The sequence below is a fragment of the Fusarium oxysporum genome, chromosome XI (assembly GCF_013085055.1).
Source record: "Fusarium oxysporum Fo47 chromosome XI, complete sequence".
Taxonomy (NCBI): domain Eukaryota; kingdom Fungi; phylum Ascomycota; class Sordariomycetes; order Hypocreales; family Nectriaceae; genus Fusarium; species Fusarium oxysporum.
The window spans coordinates 251,268-271,873 of NC_072850.1; the positions used below are offsets into that span (position 1 = coordinate 251,268).

The following is a 20,606-nucleotide window of genomic DNA, read 5'->3' on the forward strand; positions in this document are numbered from 1 at the left end:
ACACCGTCTACATACCCTGGACCATAGATTAGGATGGTTTGGAGCGAAAGCTAGCTGTAGAGCCGTGCTCTACGAAAACCAAGACTTCCATCAGGTTTGATGGTGGGAAGGCGTTAAGTCAAGGCATCATCGATTCATACTCGTCACGAGGACAAATATCAAGAAGTGGGGCCATTCGGGCGATTTGTCAATATGGCTATCGAATCGAGCAGCTCGCGGGCCTACACGGTGGTCGCGACGAGGGGTTATGGCTAATCAAAATGCACCAAATAAATGGCACAAAACTCCTCTGCTAAATTAGGGTGTGATAGAAGTCGCCGCGATATTCACTTTGACAAATTGCAATATTGCAGATATGGTATCCGAAGGTAGTCTACTGTAAACTACGCACCTCAGGCCGCTTCCTCTTCTTCTTCTCATAGTCGTTGACCTCCGTAAGAGGGCTCCATTTCGGGCTTTTGTTCTTAGCTGCACCTGCTGACATTCTAGTCCTACGTACCAGAAGCAATTATCTTCTAAGGGCCCATCAGGCCGGAATTAGGTCACGATGACGGGTCATAGTCAATTAAAATGCAAAGAACAAGAGGTACTTCTACCGCCTCCTAAATTATGCGGTGGTATAAGTACCAGCAGGTCTCATCATTACAAATCGGTACATCACGCACCTTGCACCTATCCCATCGAGTGCTGACTGACGCCAGATACAATGTGAGATACGCACGAATACAATGGGGTGAGTGTATCCAAGTGGAGCAGAATGTTGTGATGTTATTGATCGTCGACTTGATTCTTTGATCAGTCTGTCCGTGAGGGGTTTCACCCCTCTTTTGGATACAAGAATAATATTGCAATAAGGGAAGTGGAGCCCATTCCTGTTGGATTAGTGATAGCGCCTCGATAAAAGAAACATGTATTTTGTGGGTCCCCGGATATATCAATACCGGGTAGCGGGGAAAACACCTAAAAGGACAGAAGAAGAAAAAAAGAGCTTCTGGGGACGAGATTGATCCTCAAATGTGAAAATCAACCCTATTTTAATTGGATATTAACCCTACTCGCGTATCTAACACGGATATATTATACCGGGTGGCAGGGGAAATCACCTGGAAGGATAGAACAGAGACAGAAGAAGAACGAGCTCTTAGGGCCTAGATTGACCCTTAAGTGTGAAAATTAACCTTATTTTAACTGGACATCGACCCTACTCTCGTATCCAAAAATTCCCAGCCGTCTATCTAACACTTAGCTACCCCACTTCTAATGCACACAAATGCACCCAATCCATCTACGACGTCGCCAAGTGGATTCGGTGAATTAGCCAATTCATTGAGATTGTGTCAGTGGAGTGGACGGTGGAATCTACATTCACTACGTGGATTGGGTGGAGTGGCTTTCAACCCTGAACTGTTGGAAAATCCGGGAATCCCCCTTCCCTTCAGGATTCAGACTATTAGTCTGAAAGTCCTAGATTTAAAGTTTAAAGTCCTAGATACAATTATCTAGAGATATAAACCCGAGAATAACTCTCAGCTCAATAAGAAATAACTAAGTTTCATAAAATATATTTTCACCCAGCACTACTGCGCAATATAAACAACATGAACTCGCCCAATCCCAGGCAACGTTATTCCAAAACGCAAGCCGCGTAAGCCACTATATGTCAGCTATTTAAGTCAAGGTCGCCTGCGAACGATAATTAGGCCAGGTGGGAGAGGTGACCCTTGAATGGGGACGGCGAACCGAGCACTGTATACTTGTGACGAGCGTCCTGGAGATGCGCGACTTGACCCTTACAGGGTCGCTGTGTAATCCCATTGTAAGCTCAAACAGTCGCTCCAAAAATCCGGTGAAGTCTGTATATTTTTCATTCTATTTAGTTGTGATATAGGCTCCGTCCTCCTCCCCCTCTGTGTTTATCATCCGATTCGCCACTTGCTGAGACAGTGTCTGTCTTCATAATATTCGGTCTATCAAGACTAAATATCTCTCGGGCACTTCTAAGTAATAAGGATACCATCTTAAAGTACAAGGCTAGGCTATCTTAACTAAATAAGAGTAAGTAGAGTAACCTCTCGCTTGAATGGATTATAATATACGGCGATACTGACATATTCTCGGCAGCTTCCACTATTATGCTTATTGATATACCATATTCTGAACATACTGCCAGTACCTTGGCGCAGCCTTTCGACGCAAACTCTTGCCCTTCCAAATCATAAGCAGAAAGGTACTAGTACATCCCAAAGATAAAAGTCCCGCCATGATGAAGCAGTCCTGCAGACCCATGTTAACATACCAAGGAGTGATACCATACGAAATAGCGAACCCCAATGTATTGCGGATGATGATGATAGACGTAGTGGTATCACCGCTGATATCCTTGAAACAGTCGACGTTATAAGACAGAGCTATTGATCCGCCTGTAACACAGCTGAACGTGAGGACCACCAGGCCAATTGCCAATCCAATCCAGGGAATATGCTTGTCAGCACCGACGCCCCAGACTATAAGGCCGACACAAGACAACAGGGCAGATAACGCCAATGGCCAAAGTCTGTGCTCAGGCTCTCTTATACCATTGTTGCGACGAGCCAGTGACAGAGCGATGCGATCGGCGACAATTCCAGACCACAAACAGCCCAAGGCAGCGCCAATGATGGGCCCAACATACATCAAGCCTACCATGCTGGTGGACCAATTGTAAGGCGATGTGCTAAGGATCGGACTCGTAGTGGCGTTCAAAACATTGTACCAACATAAGTTAATGCCGTATATAAAACCGGCCCAGGCGACGTTTGGGAACAGAACCATGAGCGGAAGCGGTGCCAACATGGACTTAAACATATTCTTCTTGTTTGGTCTGCCATCTTTCTTGACAAAGAGCACAAGGTGAGCGGTGAGACTCTTCTTAGGGTGTACAGTCCCCTCCTCCTGGTCGTTGCCGATGGTGGTAGTAATTTTCTTATCATTGGCAGTAGGTGCTCGTTGAAGGTTTCCGGATTCCCCTCCATCTTCTCCCTCACCCTTTGTTGGCTGAACTTGATCCTCAAGACCCTCAAATGTTGGACGGAAGTAGATAGTCTCTTCCATGAAGAGGAAAAGAATGAGAAAGGAAAAAGCAGCAAAGATTGCCCCGAAATGCATTGTCCATCGCCAACCGTAGGCATCGGCAAAGAAACCTGCAACCAAGGGAGCAAGGAAGTTAGAGCCAAATAGAGTGAAGACGTATAAACTCATCCACGTTCCTCTTTCATGCGCAAAGAAGATGTCGGGTATGCTGACTTCAGGTAGTGACTCGATAGGCGACACGAAGAATCCGAGAAGGATACGATGAGCGTACCATTCCCCAGCTGATCGTGAATATGAAGTCCACACCATCAGAGGAACGGTAATAATGGTAGAAATGAGATAAACACCACGTCTACCATAGGTTAGGGCGATAGGTTGCCAAAAAAGACAACCCCAACCAAGAAGGAGAAACATTACGCCTGTGCCTTGTACCAAGTCGGCTGTAGAAATACCGGTGTCTTGGGTGATGTCTGCTAGGACGGAGTACTGCAAAGTAACAGGAAGTCCAACACCGAGTGTATAGACGAGGACCATTGTTGCTGAGAGGTATTTGCGACGTTTGCTCCAATTGAGCGGGTCTTCGGGGTCATCGCTGGGACGTGGGATAAGCTCAATGTCGTTGCCATCGCCAAGGTCAGAGTCAACAAGGTGGACGGTGCCGGGGATAACCTCTGGGTAGGCCTGTGCCATATTGAAAGCAAAATAATGAGATTTTGTATGTTAGCCGTGTACTTGTATTGCGAATGTCAAGATGCTATAAAGGCTTCTATAACGACTTCAAATAATAATACCAGAACAGGTCTATTTATGCATTTCTTTTAGCCCAAGTCTTAATCTCTGTCCAGTGTGGTCCCCTGCTCGCTTAGAAGATACCTGTAGACGGGCGAAAGGAAAAATACGACTGAAGATCATTCAAACGGATAAGTCAGCCTCCACACAATGAATATCATAGCTTCAATTATAGTTTAGAATTTTTACCTGTTTAGGCATTTTTAATCGAGCTCATCTGGTCGGCTCGCAGGGAAAAGCGGGGATGCTAGCACCGCCAATAAAGACCAGGTCACTGGGATTTGAAACGGCAATTTCCACTCTTTCTGTGGATCCTACGTAGGGAGCCCTTGCTCTGAGCGGACTGATATTTAGCGTAAGGGGTGGGTAACGGAGTATGGCACACCGCCGTACACTTGGTGGCTGGGGTGTACGAAGCTAGCCTTCTTAAAATATAGCGCTCGATGATGGGGGGAAGTGTGAGAATCTCGCCCATTCAAGTTGATGTCAAGGACCTTAGAATACTTTAGCGACGGTAAAAATTCACTAATTGGGAGGATATAGTCAGAACTATCCCCTCAATTGTCGAAATGCTCCCGCCAGGTCACTCCAGGGATGTCTGCCCAATTAAAATGCAAGAATTGAGAGTACATTATTCCCTACCTAAATTAGCCTCTGATAGATGTTCCAACAATATTTGAGTTACAAATCGCGACATCACACTGCTCACCCCCAAATTGGTTGATGCCTCTTCCTCTTTAATTGAGACCTCTTCTTATTATTGCTGACCGGCGCCAAAGGCTTCCTTAAGCTTTTTAACCTTGGCTGCCCAACCCGCTGGCCCTGAAAAGCAACGCAATTAGCTTCTTTTTCCCCTTTGGACAAGTTTATGCTGTGCCATAGGCGTAAATTCGTCTCAGGTCTTGTAGGTTCTCCTCATGTACCTGTCATGTAACAGGGGCCATGTGGGGCAAGGACTTTCGGGAGCCTTTCGACAATTGAGGGGATAATAACTACATATTATTCGATGATCTCATCTTTCGTCCGAACTGCGGGGTGGATCATGATTTTGGTATCTATTTAGGCGACAGATTAGGAAAAAAACCCCGGGTCAAGGGAAGCTTGGTAACCCTAACCTCAATCATGAGAACGTAAATGCATCGTCTCGGCCAGAAGGAATCCGCCAATTGCACGTATATATCCAGTATTCGGCGAAATCTTGTAATTCGCCATTGTTTCTCATCCAACTTCCAAACAAGACTACCAACCATCATGCCGTCTAAACAACTTTCTGTTATCCAGGCAATGCCTTTGAAGTCCGGCTCCCCCGCTTATGAGGCATTCAGGACATCCATGCTCCAAGAGTTTGGCAGCAATGTCCCGCAAGAACTGCGTCTCCCGCAACCTCTCATCGATAATCCCCCAAAGGATGTGACTGGAATTCCCAGCTCCTGCGGCATACTGTCAAACGAGGAGCTTGAAATTACAGAAAACTATGATGCTACAGCGCTCGCTGCGGCCATCGCGTCCAGAAAGTTTACAGCTGTAGCTGTCGTCACCGCGTTTTCGAAGAGAGCTATTATTGCCCATCAGCTTACTTGCTGTTTAACCCAATGGTTTATGGAAGAGGCCGTACAGGCTGCCCAACTCCTCGATAACTACCTTACTGAAACTGGCAAGACCGTTGGCCCTCTGCATGGCGTACCAATCAGTATCAAGGAGCATATGCCGATCAAGAACCAATGGTCTAGTGTCGGATTCCTGGCTACTCGCAGATTGGATAAAGAGGATTGTCAGATGACAGCTATACTTCGTCAAGCTGGGGCAATCTTCTATTGTAAAACTAATCAACCGCAAGCTATCATGCACCTGGAGACTACGTCTCCTTGGGGACGAACGCTTAATCCTCTCAACATCAACCTCTCGGCTGGAGGGTCAACAGGCGGCGAAGCTGCTCTTATAGCTCTACGGGGCTCTGTCTTAGGAGTCGGTACAGACATCGGAGGGAGTGTCCGTGGACCGGCTGGGTTCTGCGGCATCTATGGCCTCAAGACAACGTCTTATTTATTTCCTCAGAGAGACTTCTTACCAGGAGGATTTGCCGCTGAACTCAATATCCTCTGCTCAGCTGGGCCGATGTGCACCACGCTGCGGGACGTTGATCTCCTTATGTCGGTCATCTCTAATACTTGTCCTTGGTTGAAAGACCCACGCCTTATTCCTATTCCGTGGAATAGCTACTCGGCGGAAAAGAAGTCACTCAAGATTGGGATCATGATGACTGATGGTGTTATTACACCACAGCCCCCGGTGATGAGAGCACTCAAGTGGGCACTTAGCGAGTTACGCTCTAAAGGGTTCGATGTCAAAACATTTCAGCCTTATCAGACAGAAGAGGCAATGAAGAACATTCGTCTTGCCTACTGGCCCGACGGAGGCAAAGCGGTAAAGGGTTACCTTGAAGCCAAGCAAGAGCCTATGCATGACTTGACACAGTGGATTATCAAGGACGCTGAAGGCCCTGGGCTTGATACCAGTGGCATCCTAAAGCTTCGCGTAGCCCGTGATGATTTTAGGTGTCGCTTTGCCGAGCACTGGGAGTCTCAAGATGTTGACTTTGTCATTTGTCCTGTATTCGTTGGGCCAGCTTGCTCTCACGAAACAGCTTTTTACTGGAATTACACAGCCTTTTGGAACTACGTGGACTATCCTGGCATCGTCATACCTACACCTGTCAAGGCTGGCGCAAAAGGAAGCGAGGATTATCCAGCGGATAGTGTCCCTTTGAGCAAGGATGAGGAACACGTGAGAATGTTATGGTCTACAGGAGATTTCGAGGGAGCGCCTATCAACTTGCAGATTGTGGCGAGAAAGTACCATGATAATGATTTGTTTGCGGCTGCTACTGAGATTGATAAGGCCATTAATCATCGCTGAGTGGCAGAGCGAGAAATAAATGTTTGTTCTAGGTAGCTGGATGTGATTGGTAGATTATAACACAACCAGAACATGATCGAATGAACCAAGGGTGCGTATGTACACCAGTCTCGCCATCGAATTCAATAGCCTTGCTTCACATTTCTGCGGTTCGTGGAGGTATTCCAGTGAGAGGTCAGCTTTTTGACGCCGAGGGCCAGCTGCTACCACCACCATCGCCACCGCCAGGTGCTGCGTGCCAAGATTAGTATGTTGATAGTTTAAATTCGGCGTACAACCATTTTGAACCTCGTCAGGCGTTGGGAAGCAATTTGAGAATAAGGGTGATAGCTTCGATGTACTTTGGCAACGATATACCCTTAATGGTATACTAAATGAGAAGTAAATACTGAAAAACGTCTCATCGTCCAGTGCAGCTACGATCATATGACAACTGAGGGCTAACGGTACCAGCAATATTACTTAACCCATATTTACAAGCTGTACGTCCTGTCCGGTATCAAGACTCTATAACATACCACGGGTCTAAGCTGTTTGCCATCTCGCTTCCCAGATCTTCGTAACTATTTTCTGAATCGCGCCTTCTCTATAGTCATCGTCGTTTTGCTCGTAGCTGATGAGAAATCTTGCGTTTGGTATTCTAGCGCGGCGATAGTCTGGATTTTGCCGGATAACCTTTATTCCACGAAGTGTTTATCTGCAATTACTACAGGGACTGGGCGAGTCCGTCAAGCCTGGACTATGACATGCGATAAAACTATTGTACTAATATCGGCAATATCTATGCATCAAAAGAAGTCATTAGAGAGATTGAAAGTCCCCTTATCAGGATAATATTACATCGTATACAGACATTATGGTATGCCGCCGCTGTCTTCGTTGTAGGGCGAGATAAACAGTCTAGGCACCATGACCACCTCAAATTCATAGTGCAAGTAGTAGAACTCAAATGACCATCATAGCACGATTACCGCAGTCTGTATAAAAGATAATGTAGAGCAAGACTCATGTAAAATTCTTCGTCTCCTAGCACACGGCAGATTTTTGCCACGGGTAATACCGGTAATACCGAAACTGTATGGAAAGGGATCTAAGGCACCATTTGTGGAAGTTGACGTTGCTCTCGTGATACCTGTGTAGCATACTCTTTCTTTCTGACGCATAAATAGACTGTATCTGAGAAGGTTTTGTCTTAACAAGAGGCAAATGTATAGGAACACAGCGTGCTATTCGACAGGTCGTCACATGCATTAAGATGAGACATGTCGCTTAATTTAGTGCTTAAATGTAGGGTACATAAGTTGCGTTCTTGCTTCAAAACTATCTTCAAGTAGAAGTAAAAACATTGCCGGATGCCTATGTTTTAGTGCGTCCGCTGACCCTACGCTAGTTGCAGCTATAGGCTGGTTTGGAGAAGAAGAGAATCCTGTGGATGGCACTTTTACTGAGATTAAAAACGGGCTATATCGGGATTAGAGCTAAAGAAAGGTTTCCCTCTCGATTTTTACCAAAAGCCCGCCCTCCCTACCGTCTTAACACAGCTTAAACTCCTAATTGAATAGCTTTTCCTTCGAAACATCTCTGCTTTAAAATCAGGTCTCTCGACATCCCTTAGACCATGCAGCGGTCATGAATGAAAGCAGCACGCGCATTCAGCAAGCCCCGAACAGAACCATACCATTGTCGACGAACGCTCTCAAACTATGTCTTTGCAATCGCTCGCATGTTCGGAAGGAGGCAGATTTATCCTCCTACAAACAGCCAATGAGGCCCATCCAAAGTATGGCAGAGGTTGGGCTCACCAACTCTCAACCGCGTATGCCAAACAACAGAGCAGAAAGCTCTCATCACATTCGCTCACCGAATCCGCCGTCGACAGCACGACAGCCAGAATCGAGAAAATTGGTACAACAATGGACGACTTCAAGACGTGCAAACACGAAGACCTATCCGGTAAGAAGCTACTCGGTCTCTCGTAGCCGTTCCGATGCCGCAGCCCAGCTAGCAAGGCCTTTCGATCGTCAAATAGACTTATTATCCAGCCGTGGGCGCACTCAGACGTCCTTGTTGGGTCACGGCTGTTATACACCACAAGCCCACGATATACGTCTTAAAGCGAGCGTGTTCGGGAAGAGCAAAGGAAATCCTCGCATTTTACGACCAAGGCATCAGCATCTTCCACAACAAGCTGTTGATAGTCTCGTCGAGGCATTTGTGGCACGATTGCAGAGATCTATAGAGGCTGAAAAAACTCATTCACAAATGAACAGCTACCGTGATTGGATCAGCCATTTGTTAGGATAGTCTCGGATTATCATTCTCCTACGGCGAGCCAGGGATACTATTTCAACCTTATTACGTATTTTTCTCATAATTATAACCTCGTCCCATGCTGTAAGCTTGATAAACCGAGGAATGTTATTGCTGGATGCTTTGTTCCACCCACAAACTAACATCGTGTTGTTCTGAACATCGCCCTCCTCCCTTCATCACGGCGAAGTTCAACTACCGAACGAGTTTAGATATGATAAGCTCCGTTGTGGATCCAACGTCATATGCAGCTGCGGATCCGTGACGTTAGATTTCGACTTGTCAGTAAATACATGAAAATGACGGGCTAAAGGAGAATATCTCGCATAGTCAAGGGGCAAGGCTTAAGTGTCATCGCCAGCCACTATCAGCCATCTAACATAATCTGCGGACGCGAGATTTACCCCGCAATCTCAAGGCGGAGGCGGAGGCACGATTATGGCATGGTACGGTTAGTATCATGTTCATCCGCTAATCTGGACTGAGCAGTTATTGTGTAAGCGCAAAGTTCGTTCTCCACCTAAGCCTTTCCGCAGAAGATATACCTTGAAGATATAACTACACTGAGTGGCAATAATATATCTAGGAGTGAAATTCCCAGTAACCCGTGGTGTCTGCATTGTTTACATCCAACCGGGGCCACGTACGTTTCTGACTGAGCCATAGCGGTTGTTGGCATTGTTGTTCTGCGGATGTTGACATGACAGTTCACAAATAGACCTCAACCAGTGGCTCGTGGATCCGCTCCTCGCAATAGACCCACTTTTGGCCAAGATGCTTGTCTTGAGATTCTCCACCCTTTGTTCATCATTACCTACGCACGGAAAGGGAATGCTGTCGGATCAGCACACGAATCGTTTTGAGTCATTTCACGACGCTTTCAATTTAGGGTACTGTTTTGAGACACGTTTCACTTTTATGTATTATCCCACAACAGCCTGCACCTTGCTAGCTTTGTACATGTCAGTTGAGTGTCAATGCAAAAAATGATTCTCAGGCGTTCCTATTGAGTAATGCACAGAAGGTGCGTGTTCCCACCGTTCCCACCGATTCAGTGTTCTTCCTTACCGCTGGTGACAGAATATACCTGACCTTCAGAACTTGCAGTAGGCTCACTATGCCGCCCCATCTTTGGTTACCAGGTTGTGTCATACTCCACTACTGGTACGTTCGGGGTACCCCAGAAAGGAGTGCATGGGGAATCCAGTAATGCGAAGGTGAAGTGCAGGGGTTACATACCCTTTGCGGATGCACTGGAGGTTAGGCGAGATGGAGATGCCATAGGAGATCATAAGACCAGGGTAATCTTGGGGCATGGGAACTGTGTAAACGATCCTGAGCTGTTAACGGGCTGACGATAAACTTTAGCCTCTTCCCAATAGCCAGTTTCCACATGGTGTCTGACAAGAAGTGGTGAGTCCAGTGTGGTTTAATGATGCCACTGAGTAGGAGGAGGCCGTGCAATGTCCTAATATTCTTATTCAACCGGTTGAAATTGCAAGACGCCAATATCATGTTTTCTGTCTCTTGTACTTAAAAGAGGTTATATATTATTTATTTGTATAGATCTCCAGAACGCTTGGCGCTTGATTTACGTCTTTTGTTATGTTTTGAATATTCATCATGGCTGTAGGATCAGAATGGCAGTACAGCAGCAATGTCTGCAGGCTATCATAGCTTAATACCAGTATTCTCAGTCACTCTTTGGTATCCTTCATATCCTTTTTCATGCAGTGTATCGCCCAATCCAAATGTCGAAGAATCGACGGAATCGAGCAACAACGTGAGAAGAATCCATCCACTACTAAGGGCGGCGACAAACAAGCAGAATCCTCCACCTTGCTAAGGGATCCGTCAGCCTACTGTCAATCCCCGTTCCGGAAGGACTTACTACTAGCAGTTTAGTACCAGAGTCTCGACCTGTGACGATGCCTTTAGCGGCTGTTAGATATGCGAAGGCTACCAGACCAGCCCCTGAATTCAGAAAGAAGAGCGTTCTTGCCAGAGCAACATTCTTTCTCAGTGAATCAAATAGATATGCCAGAAGAAACGCGGACACGAGTCCATCCAAGACGTCTGCAATCAAATGGTTAATATAGTACGTTTTACGTGTTGCTGTAAACACTGCCACGAGAACACTTACAAACTATACTAGAACTATGTGTAGCTTCACCCAGCTCTTTTCCGAAGAGTAAGGACAAGGCAGTGCTGTTGTGTGTAAGGCAGCTTAACCCAAAACAGAAAAAAGATGCGGCTGGCAGGTGGTGACCTTGTATTTGCTCGAGGACACCACCTAGAAGCAATAACATGCCACCAGACAGTAGATTCCCTGATCTGCTATGTTTAAGTATCTAGTTCATTATAAAAGAATACCGGGTTGATTCATAGGGCGAGACTTACATCCCGGTGTTGCTTTTCATAAAAGTGTCGGGAAAGAACACCAGCTCAGAGGCTAGAGGCCCCAAAACAATAAAGAGACCACATATGGCACTAAGACCAGAGGTCAGTCGGGTTATCAAGCAGCTATAAATTTGTAACTGACATTGGCGTTGGGGTTTGAGTTGATGAAGGAGATTTGGCCATGTTGTAGCGTTGTGTGGGATAAACCTTTTGGTGAGAAATAGACATGATCAACGGGAGCTCAAAGCTGCGAAATGGTCATAGGCAGATATAGCAATTCTTCAATCTACCGCGTACGAAAATGGGGTTTAATCATTTATATCTGCAATGGATTATCTGCTCGTTTAACCTGATTTTGTGATAACATTCCTTGTTCCCACCAACCGAGGTTAGAGTAAACCGTAGGCTCACACCTAACGCAGGGGTGCTTGTCATTGCAGTGCGGGGTCACGATAGCTTCCCAATGGAGTAATGAACCCGATTTTAGTGTCGGCAACGGAGCACGATCGGTGTGGAGGAGATGAAACCCTACTCTTTTGGGATAATTCTTATCACAACGGGCTAAAATTCCCTGAAGTGTGGGGTACTCACATGTTGCTACTTAATTGATGAAAACCCAAGAGAAGAAGACGTGGGTTTATTAAACGAGTTTGGGTCACCGTGAAAGGTGTTTAGCCAAGTTTTGATTGCCGCTGAGAGGATGTCCTGTTAAGATCAGATGATTAGAAAACCAAATGCGGAAGTTATACTGCTAGTGTTGATTCACCATGCTGGGCCTCAATATCGAACATGTGGAAAAGAGTGCTTGTTTGGTCAAAACATACTAACAGATGGGTCAGATGGAGTTGTTGAAGAGGCAACTCTGTTGGCATACGAGGATCTGGGCTGTTATCACCATTGGGACCCATCGTCATTGTGGACAACACGAGGAAGACGGATTTATTATAGACCTGAGTTGTCCGTTGACATGGTGTGTTCCATATTCTGAGAGCATCCCATCATCTGGCTACATAAGACATCTTCCCCCATCCCTCTCTCCCATAAACAACAACCAAGACGCCTCACACATTGCACATCAACAGCCAACAGCATAATCAGAAGCTTGTTCACTCGACATGTCCTCCCCCCCTCACCCTTTCGACCCCCTCTCTCCACAAGAGATTCAGGCTGCTATTGCCATCGTCAAGAAAGCACATGAAAATGTCAAGTTCAACGTAGTCTCGTTGGAAGAGCCCCGTAAAGCCGAGATGACGGCTTGGCTCAAGGACCAACATAATGCTCGTCGGCCCAGTCGTGTTGCCGATGTGGTTGTCATTGGACCTACTGGCACGGTCTATCAGGGTTCTGTGGGCCTTGAGACACCAAAGATCACTGAGTGGAAGCAAGTTGATGGAGCTCAGCCAATTGTACGACCTTGTTTTAATAAGACTAAGTTACTTGGTAACTAATCAGACTAATAGATTACTCCGGAAGAGTTGGCAGCTGTGGAACATGGCTGCCGTAAAGACTCCAAGGTCATCGAACAGTGTGTCATAAGCGGCATTGCCAAAGAAGACATTCACAAAGTCTATTGCGATCCATGGACGATTGGTTACGACGAACGTTTTGGTAGTGGTAGACGTCTCCAGCAGGCCCTTATGTATTATCGACCTGAAGTGGACAACTGCCAATACCAGTACCCGCTCGACTTTTGTCCCATTTGGGACCCGATCAACGAAACGGTCGTTGCTATCGACATCCCCAAGATCCGCCGGCCCTTAATCAAGTCTCCCCCACTGGACTATCATCATCTCGCTATTCAGCACCAGGGAGGCTACAGGAATAACCTCAAGCCTATCAACATCACTCAGCCCGAAGGTGTATCCTTCAAGGTAACGGGGCGCGAGCTTGAGTGGCAGAACTGGAAGTTTCACGTTGGCTTCAACTATCGAGAGGGTCTTGTTTTTAATAACATTACCTTCAACGATAAAGGGAATGTTCGACCAATCTTCTACAGAATGTCTATTGCGGAAATGGTGGTGCCTTAGTAAGTCAACCAAGTCGCTAAAGACACCATTGAACTGACACATTGCACAGTGGAAACCCTGAACACCCTCATCAGCGAAAGCATGCCTTTGACCTTGGCGAGTATGGTGCCGGTTATTTGACAAACAGCCTGGCCTTGGGCTGTGATTGCAAGGGAGCAATTCACTACCTTGATGCCTACTTTTCGACACAATCTGGAAGCATTCGAAAAGTCAAGAATGCAATTTGTATCCATGAGGAAGACGACGGTATCTTGTTCAAGCACACAGATTTCCGGGATGACTCGACCATTGTCACTCGCGCAAGGAGGTTGATCGTGCAGCAAGTTTTCACGGCTGCAAACTACGAGTATGCGATCGCGGTATGTATCTTCCTCTATGACACGCTTTGTTGAATAGGCGGCTAATTTGATGATGAGTGGGTCTTTCATGTAAGTTACTGGACGTGTTTACCGAGATATTGATTGTTTCTTACTGATATTGTTGCAGCAAGACGGTACCATCCAGCCTGACATCAAGCTGACTGGAATCCTTAACACCTATGTTATGTATCCGGGTGAGGATACCAAAGGATGGGGTACAGAGGTACACAGAGGTAAGTTGAATCATCTCATCCCTAATATGTGTAGTAGACTCGAGAGTATACTGACTGGTACAGGCATCAACGCCCACAATCATCAACATCTTTTCTGCTTGCGTGTCAACCCCAATCTCGACGGGCCAAGCAATTCGGTACAGATGATCGATGCCGTCGCATCCGACGCTCCCGTCGGTAGTCCCGAGAACTTTTACGGCAACGCTTTCTACGCCAAGCGTACCAAGCTCGAAACAACTGCCCAGGCCATGACGGACTACAATGGATCTACCTCTAGATCCTGGGACATCATCAACGAGAACAAACTCAACCCTCACAGTGGCAAACCGGTGTCGTATAAGATTGTCAGCAGAGAGGTGCCAGGGTTGCTGCCCAAGGAGGGATCCCTTGTGTGGAAACGGGCTGCGTTCGCGAGGCATGCAGTTCATGTTACCAGATGTAAGTAGAATAACCCCTAAAATGTTCAAGAATTAGACTAATGATGGTGATAGACCATGATGACCAACTCTGGGTCGCTGGCGATCACGTCCCTCAGACTTCTGGCGAGCCCTCGAAGGGAATCGCTGAGTGGGTTGGCGATGGTACTGAATCTATTACCAACACCGATATTGTCCTGTGGCATACCTTTGGCATCACTCACTTCCCATCTCCTGAGGATTACCCTATCATGCCTAGGGAGCCAGTCACGCTTCTTCTGCGGCCCCGCCATTTCTTTTCCTGTAACCCTGTTCTGGATGTACCACCATCATACTCTGTCACACCTAGTCAGGTGGAAGTCAAGGGTAAAGGGGCGTTGGATGAGACTGACCGTATCAGCAAGCTAGCTCTGGGAGGCTCCAGACTTTGAATGACATCTCGTGAGGGCGGTATGTTGAGTAACGAGGCGGATTGCTATGTAGGATATTGTAGTTCTTTGAAACAACGACACAACTCTGATTATGTGCCTGAGCCTGAAATACTGTGAGAGTGATTTAGCGCATTAGGAGGAGTTCTCGCACCGCCAATTGCGCTGAAATATCAAGTATCAAGGGGACTTTTCAAGTGGTGTCTCTGTTATTCCCATCAGTTGAGGGGTCCGATGGCGGTATTTATTCCTAAAAACATAAGTCTCTTGTCACTGTTTCTGTAGGACGCTTAAACGTCTGATTATTACCAATATTAATAGTTTTTGACTCATTCTATCTGCGAACTAGAAGCACTCGTATTCTATTGGCTAAGCGTAAAGCTCCGATGCAACAAGAGAACCAGAATCCTTCGTTTGGAGGCAACCCTGATCACACGATCAAAAAATTGACATCGAGTTGCCTTAGTGTTTGAACCCAGCTTGCAGCCACCCTCTGCTTCTCACTCAATCTCCAAAGGACCTGCAATGTGTCTACAGCTGAATAGATAAAGCCCCAGGGGAAAACAACTGCCATCCTTTTCAATCTGTCTATCACCCAGGACTGTGTTTCTTGTGATTCTGTCGTAGCACCCAGCACAAAACTCGGCCAGGCAGTGGCTTTAAAATTTGGATCGTTATCGGGAATCTGAGATAGCGTGTTATACAGTCCCTCAAGCAGTGTATGGGTGGTTCCTCGGTCCATGGAATTGTCCAGAGCCGGCACAACTTGTAAAACATAGAGACAAGCAGCAATTTGATGTGCTAATCCCGCCAGGAACCGACTTCGGATAGTATTTTGGTCGTGGAGTTTGTAAGCCCAAGAGTCCAGATCCACACTGCGTGCCTGCTCTAGTAAAGCGGCGCATGACGAGGCTGTGACACCATCCTCTGAACTGTCGAGAAGCTGAGAGGCCATCAAAAGAATGTTAAGAAGTTCGGGCGGACAGCATAGATAACTATTCGTCGTCTTGTCCAGAATAGACAGAATCTGACACGATTCGAGATGATTTTGTAGGTTGGGGGCTGAAGGGTTGAAAGTAAGACTTAGGATGGAGTAACTTGCAATATGTCAGCTTTTTTGGCCAATCTGCATATTGGTGAGCACATACACAATACAGTCTGACATGATGTAATCTTTCAGGCTTTCATCCAACAGTGTGAGTGGTTGGGTCATGCTTAAGATCTGAGCAGCGCCCTCGAGGTGAGGCTTCCAGGAGCGTTTCCCCGACTCCAAAAGCTCAACATTGACAAGAAACAACGCAGCAGCTAGGATAATATCAATACTATGTGTATTAATATTCTGAATCGCGGAGGGCATGATTTGAAGTGCTTTGTGCTTTGCCACAAGTGCATCGATACGTATATTATTTGGTGCTTGAAACCTTTGAGATGGATCGGAAGCAGCTGCCAAGGTTGTCGTCTGATTAAACATGTGTGCTGCTGAAGCGGCAATGATGACCTGTCGCAATATGGGATGTGACGATGTCAAGGGCAAGAGGTTGCGGAAAGGATTGGCATTTGAAAAGTCATGACTGATAAGATCTTGACATACGCGATGTGAGTCTAAGAGAACATTAGTAGGTATGTCCCCTCGAGAGACTGTTCCAAAAGACATCAATTGTACATACAATAGTCGAAATATCTCCTTTGCGATTCGCTCATGCCTTGGAAGAGAGGATCCACAAGAGACCTCACGTCAGATGTTTGTAGATCCAGTTTGGAGCTTGATACCGATTGATCTGTAACATGTATCGTTTTAGTTTCCAAGGCTTTTGTTTGGTAGATTGTCCGCCTCTTGGCTACCGCAGAATGCTGGCCGTGGCATGCAGCAGCACTCGAGGTTTGTCCTGCAAGTCTTCCACGAACTGCTACGGCCCCTGTCCACATCAGAAACTGGCCGTATCCAAGGCATTCAATTCCTCTTAATGTGCACTTGTCGCAATGCGGATATCCACCGTCGCACTGTACGCGTCGCTTACGGCACGTGTGGCAAGGATGATCAGCCATTTGATGATTAATGGAAAGATGCAACCAATCTGGGAAACGGAAGGTTATGGGTCTTTTAGACGATGGATGTTTTGGAAATTTGAACATAGAACAAGTCTCAAGGACTCTGATTTCTTCAAGGGTTCCTTGTTTAAGAATCGTGACTTGTGACATAAGAAACGAAGGTGCTATGGTGGCATGATTGAAGTGAAAGTTTCCCTTCTGGCTATAATTACTTATTTCAGCTTAGTATTTCTAAACAAATATTAGTCTAAATCAAATAACCTAACCGGCTATTGGATAGATAGATAGATAGAGTTTATTACGCCTGGGAGAATGAATCTCATTGGGAGAATGAATCTCATTGGGAGAATGAATCTCATTGGGAGAATGAATCTCATTGGGAGAATGAATCTCATTGGGAGAATGAATCTCATTGGGAGAATGAATCTCATTGGGAGAATGAATCTCATTGGGAGAATGAATCTCATAAGGCCAGTAGGTACGCTAAGCTATTCACGATTCCTCAGCATTGATCCGGTCTACACACAGGAAAGCCCCACTTCTCTTCTTAAGTCTTTTCCGTTCTAGCCTCGCTTGACTCTGCTTGACAGGCCTGCTTGAAGGCCGACTTCTCCAAGTGTTCAGCATCCTATCTTCAGATGCATATCATACGTTACTTCTATCATACTCTAAAATTTGGGGGGGGGGGGGGGGGGGGCAGGTTCCTTTCATCCGACGCATTTTGAATGGCTAACCTTTAAGTGGCTAACCCCCGGTGCCGTGACCCAGCCATACAATTCAAGGCAATTGATCAAGGAAGTTGGATCTTGGGCGAGTTTATAAACCACGCCTTCTTCCATACGCTCAATAATTCTCCGGGGGCGGTCGAAGGCTTTGCCACGTCTTTGTTTCATTCTCAAAACTAATATTGCCCACCTATCGCGCCGTATTGTGACAATGCTTTGGAACTTAGTAAATGATAATTTGTGATGACCAATACGACTAGCCTCGAAGCCGGGTGTAAATAATATGTCATTGCTAAGCCTGGGCATAGCTTTGATATGTCACTTGAGAGTTTCCCATCAACATGTCAGTTCTGGACATCCTTAACGGGCCCGAGGACAACAGATACAACTAATCTGCGAGTTCTTACACTTAATCTGTCTTGACTGCGTTTCTCGACAGCTTTCTTGAAGAGTTCGCACCCAAACCAGCAGCCCACATTACAAGGTTTGCCGTTACTGGCTGTCTAACTACGCGCCCATGCTTATTTGGCGGTTTTCAACCTGATGTCCATAATCGAAGCCTCGTTGGCCAACTGGGGCCACATTTTTAGATGTCAACAAGCTTCCAAAAAGTTGCATTCGTACGCTAAGTTGAGCGACGAATAGATGAAAGGGGCTTGATTAATAATAGTTTACGTGACAAAAAGAAATATAAAAAAAATAAACGTACACGATAAGCGAGTGGATCAGCATACTGTGCAGCTAATAATAGCTTACCCTATAGTATTTTAGAGCTTAAATAAATTAGCTAAAAATCTAATAGAATTACTTCCTAAAATAGTATAACGTACATGATAAGCGAACGCAACGGACAAGCGAACGCAACACCGCACTGTACGGCTAAAAATAATTTACCCTATAATAATTTAATTCTTAAATAAAATAGCTAAAAAATCAAGAAAAATATAATTAAGCTTAGTATAATTATTTATTATAATAAGATTTTTTTAAATTGTTAACTATTTTATTTTATTTAGAAAAGCTTAGCTATACAGTGTGAAATCTATTTTCAATTAAAACTATATAATATAAATTAGTAAAAAGTCTAAGAAAATTTATATAGTTAACCTATTCTATAAACTATATATAATCTAGTAGAATTTCAACTATTTTAGGCTTAAATTAAGATTTTTATAAGCTTTTAAAAAACTAAGTATTGTTGAACAGGTGCTGGGGCCTCACGTGCAAGTAGGGATACTTTAAGATTACAGCCGAAATGGTAAAACCTCTAAGGGGCAGATTTCAACAAGAACAGAACATGAATACACGAATTCACATCAATGAACCGAATACACGTAATGTCTAACAAGTATAAGGGGAAAAGTGGGCTGTTGCGTTCGCTTATCGTGTACGTTAGCTAGTTATATAAGTAAGTATTTTTTAAACATTTCTAAATATTTTATTTTCTATAGACAATCATAAAATACAGTGTATTTTACAGTGGAAGTAGACTTTAAGGTTTATAGCTATATAGGAATTTTTTTAAAAAAATGTAGGGAAATTAATATAGTTTATTTTAGGACATATATATAAGCTATTAAAATCGTAGCCATTTTAAGCTTAATTTCGATTTTTAAGAGTTATTTAAAAAATAGCTTTTAAGGTGAAAAGTGGGTTGATCCACTCGCTTGTCTGATCCACTTGCTTATCATGTACGTTATATAAAAAAGGGTTGCTTTATGGAGTTGGAAGTCAGCTTTCTCCAAGTTTGTGTCCGTGCCCAAGTTAAGCCCGGATAATAAGCTCAGATATCCCATCTATGGTTACCTCTAGCATGGTTCATCTCCAGATGGGAGATAATCGCATGATGGGCTGGTTCTGGCGGGCTGCTAGTCCTGCAGCCCGTCACCAGTATGTGTGTATGTAGGTATATGTGTATCAGAGTCAGGCCACCGATTCTCCAAGTCCGCTAGTTGATGCGTCGAGCTAGTTTCGTCGGCTTCCCTCGTTCTCGCATGTATAGTGAGCTTGATGACTCTATCTGGTAGCTCGATACGTTGGTTATGTTCCCTCGAGCTAGCAAGTGGGCCTGGAAGCAGACGGCGAAGTATTGGTCGGAGAATTGGAAGGCAAGCTGAAAACGCCAGTAAGCAAGGTGTTGATACTTTAGCAATGAGGGACTATTACTAGAAACGATGGCTAGATTGACCTCAACCGTAGACCAGATTATTATCATGACTATGTCGTGCGGCATATCTTTCGTGTGAACGTTGAATTTCAGGGATTCAACAAGAAGTATAATCGATGCGATGCAAACCCTGGCTCGATTTAGCTTCAAGTAACTTGGTTCCGTAAATTACTGTGAGCGTACAGGATACCAAAAGTGAAGAGAGCGATGACCACAATCTTCTGAGCAGAATGAAGGTGGAGGTGTCTGACTGGCATAATCGGCAGGACAAGGATAGCAATGTCGATGAGGCAATGCACCAGTACAGTCCCGAAAAAGAATCTGGACTCGTCGATCGCGCATTTTGCACCTCTCATTGTCTTATTCCAGAAGGCTTGGATGGGTATGCAATGGAAGATGGTCAAGAAGATTCGCACAACAAGCCAGATGATGGACATTCCGGCAAAGACCAGGATGGGAACCCTGATGTTAGATGTCTTGAACAATCGCCAATAGAAGGCCAGGATAGCCAACTTAGAGGAAGAAATCGAGAAGGAGTATAATAATTCGACGATGAATAGCGATAGCCGCGATTTTGTGAGGATATCGTGCATCGCGTTTTCATCAGTGAGATCGCCAAGTGACTGCCCTAGTCCCCAATGGAAAGCCCCTATCGAGCTGAGTCAGCCAGACCTACCCATATATCGGCACTGTCGCTGTTCTTACAAATGAGAACGAT

The 20,606-nt window shown here is 45.4% G+C and overlaps 7 protein-coding genes across 7 annotated transcripts; 3 read left to right on the plus strand and 4 right to left on the minus strand.

Moving 5' to 3' along the window:
- Positions 1–2,071: 2,071 nt before the first annotated feature.
- Positions 2,072–3,759, minus strand: FOBCDRAFT_324025 (major facilitator superfamily domain-containing protein; the record flags this gene model as incomplete). Its single annotated transcript, XM_054707394.2, has 1 exon — positions 2,072–3,759. One exon carries the CDS (start codon positions 3,757–3,759, stop codon positions 2,137–2,139), a length of 1,623 nt encoding a protein of 540 aa, XP_054563369.1. The 3' UTR covers positions 2,072–2,136.
- A 1,350-nt stretch (positions 3,760–5,109) lies between these two features.
- FOBCDRAFT_170142 (amidase signature domain-containing protein) lies at positions 5,110–6,895 on the plus strand (the record flags this gene model as incomplete). The annotated part of the gene is made up of 1 exon (XM_054707395.2): positions 5,110–6,895. The coding sequence occupies one exon, from the start codon at positions 5,110–5,112 to the stop codon at positions 6,772–6,774; it is 1,665 nt and encodes a 554-aa protein (XP_054563370.1). The 3' UTR covers positions 6,775–6,895.
- Positions 6,896–8,477: 1,582 nt separating this feature from the next.
- FOBCDRAFT_147673 (uncharacterized protein) lies at positions 8,478–9,013 on the plus strand (the record flags this gene model as incomplete). The annotated part of the gene is made up of 2 exons (XM_059608265.1): positions 8,478–8,727; positions 8,817–9,013. The coding sequence occupies 2 exons, from the start codon at positions 8,478–8,480 to the stop codon at positions 9,011–9,013; spliced, it is 447 nt and encodes a 148-aa protein (XP_059466100.1).
- A 1,768-nt stretch (positions 9,014–10,781) lies between these two features.
- On the minus strand, positions 10,782–12,398 carry FOBCDRAFT_147299 (uncharacterized protein; the record flags this gene model as incomplete). The annotated part of the gene is made up of 6 exons (XM_059608255.1): positions 10,782–10,805; positions 10,976–11,160; positions 11,228–11,292; positions 11,485–11,574; positions 11,627–11,731; positions 12,313–12,398. The coding sequence occupies 6 exons, from the start codon at positions 12,396–12,398 to the stop codon at positions 10,782–10,784; spliced, it is 555 nt and encodes a 184-aa protein (XP_059466101.1).
- Positions 12,399–12,599: 201 nt separating this feature from the next.
- On the plus strand, positions 12,600–14,950 carry FOBCDRAFT_148852 (copper amine oxidase; the record flags this gene model as incomplete). The annotated part of the gene is made up of 7 exons (XM_054707398.1): positions 12,600–12,890; positions 12,945–13,510; positions 13,561–13,870; positions 13,928–13,939; positions 13,998–14,103; positions 14,167–14,541; positions 14,595–14,950. 7 exons carry the CDS (start codon positions 12,600–12,602, stop codon positions 14,948–14,950), a joined length of 2,016 nt encoding a protein of 671 aa, XP_054563373.1.
- Positions 14,951–15,377: 427 nt separating this feature from the next.
- FOBCDRAFT_148033 (uncharacterized protein) lies at positions 15,378–17,197 on the minus strand (the record flags this gene model as incomplete). Its single annotated transcript, XM_059608274.1, has 4 exons — positions 15,378–16,044; positions 16,096–16,252; positions 16,615–16,725; positions 16,966–17,197. Coding segments are annotated over 4 exons (1,167 nt in total), but the record flags the coding sequence as incomplete, so codon positions are not given.
- Positions 17,198–19,589: 2,392 nt separating this feature from the next.
- On the minus strand, positions 19,590–20,550 carry FOBCDRAFT_147553 (uncharacterized protein; the record flags this gene model as incomplete). Its single annotated transcript, XM_059608263.1, has 3 exons — positions 19,590–19,834; positions 19,888–20,018; positions 20,072–20,550. Coding segments are annotated over 3 exons (855 nt in total), but the record flags the coding sequence as incomplete, so codon positions are not given.
- Positions 20,551–20,606: the final 56 nt, after the last annotated feature.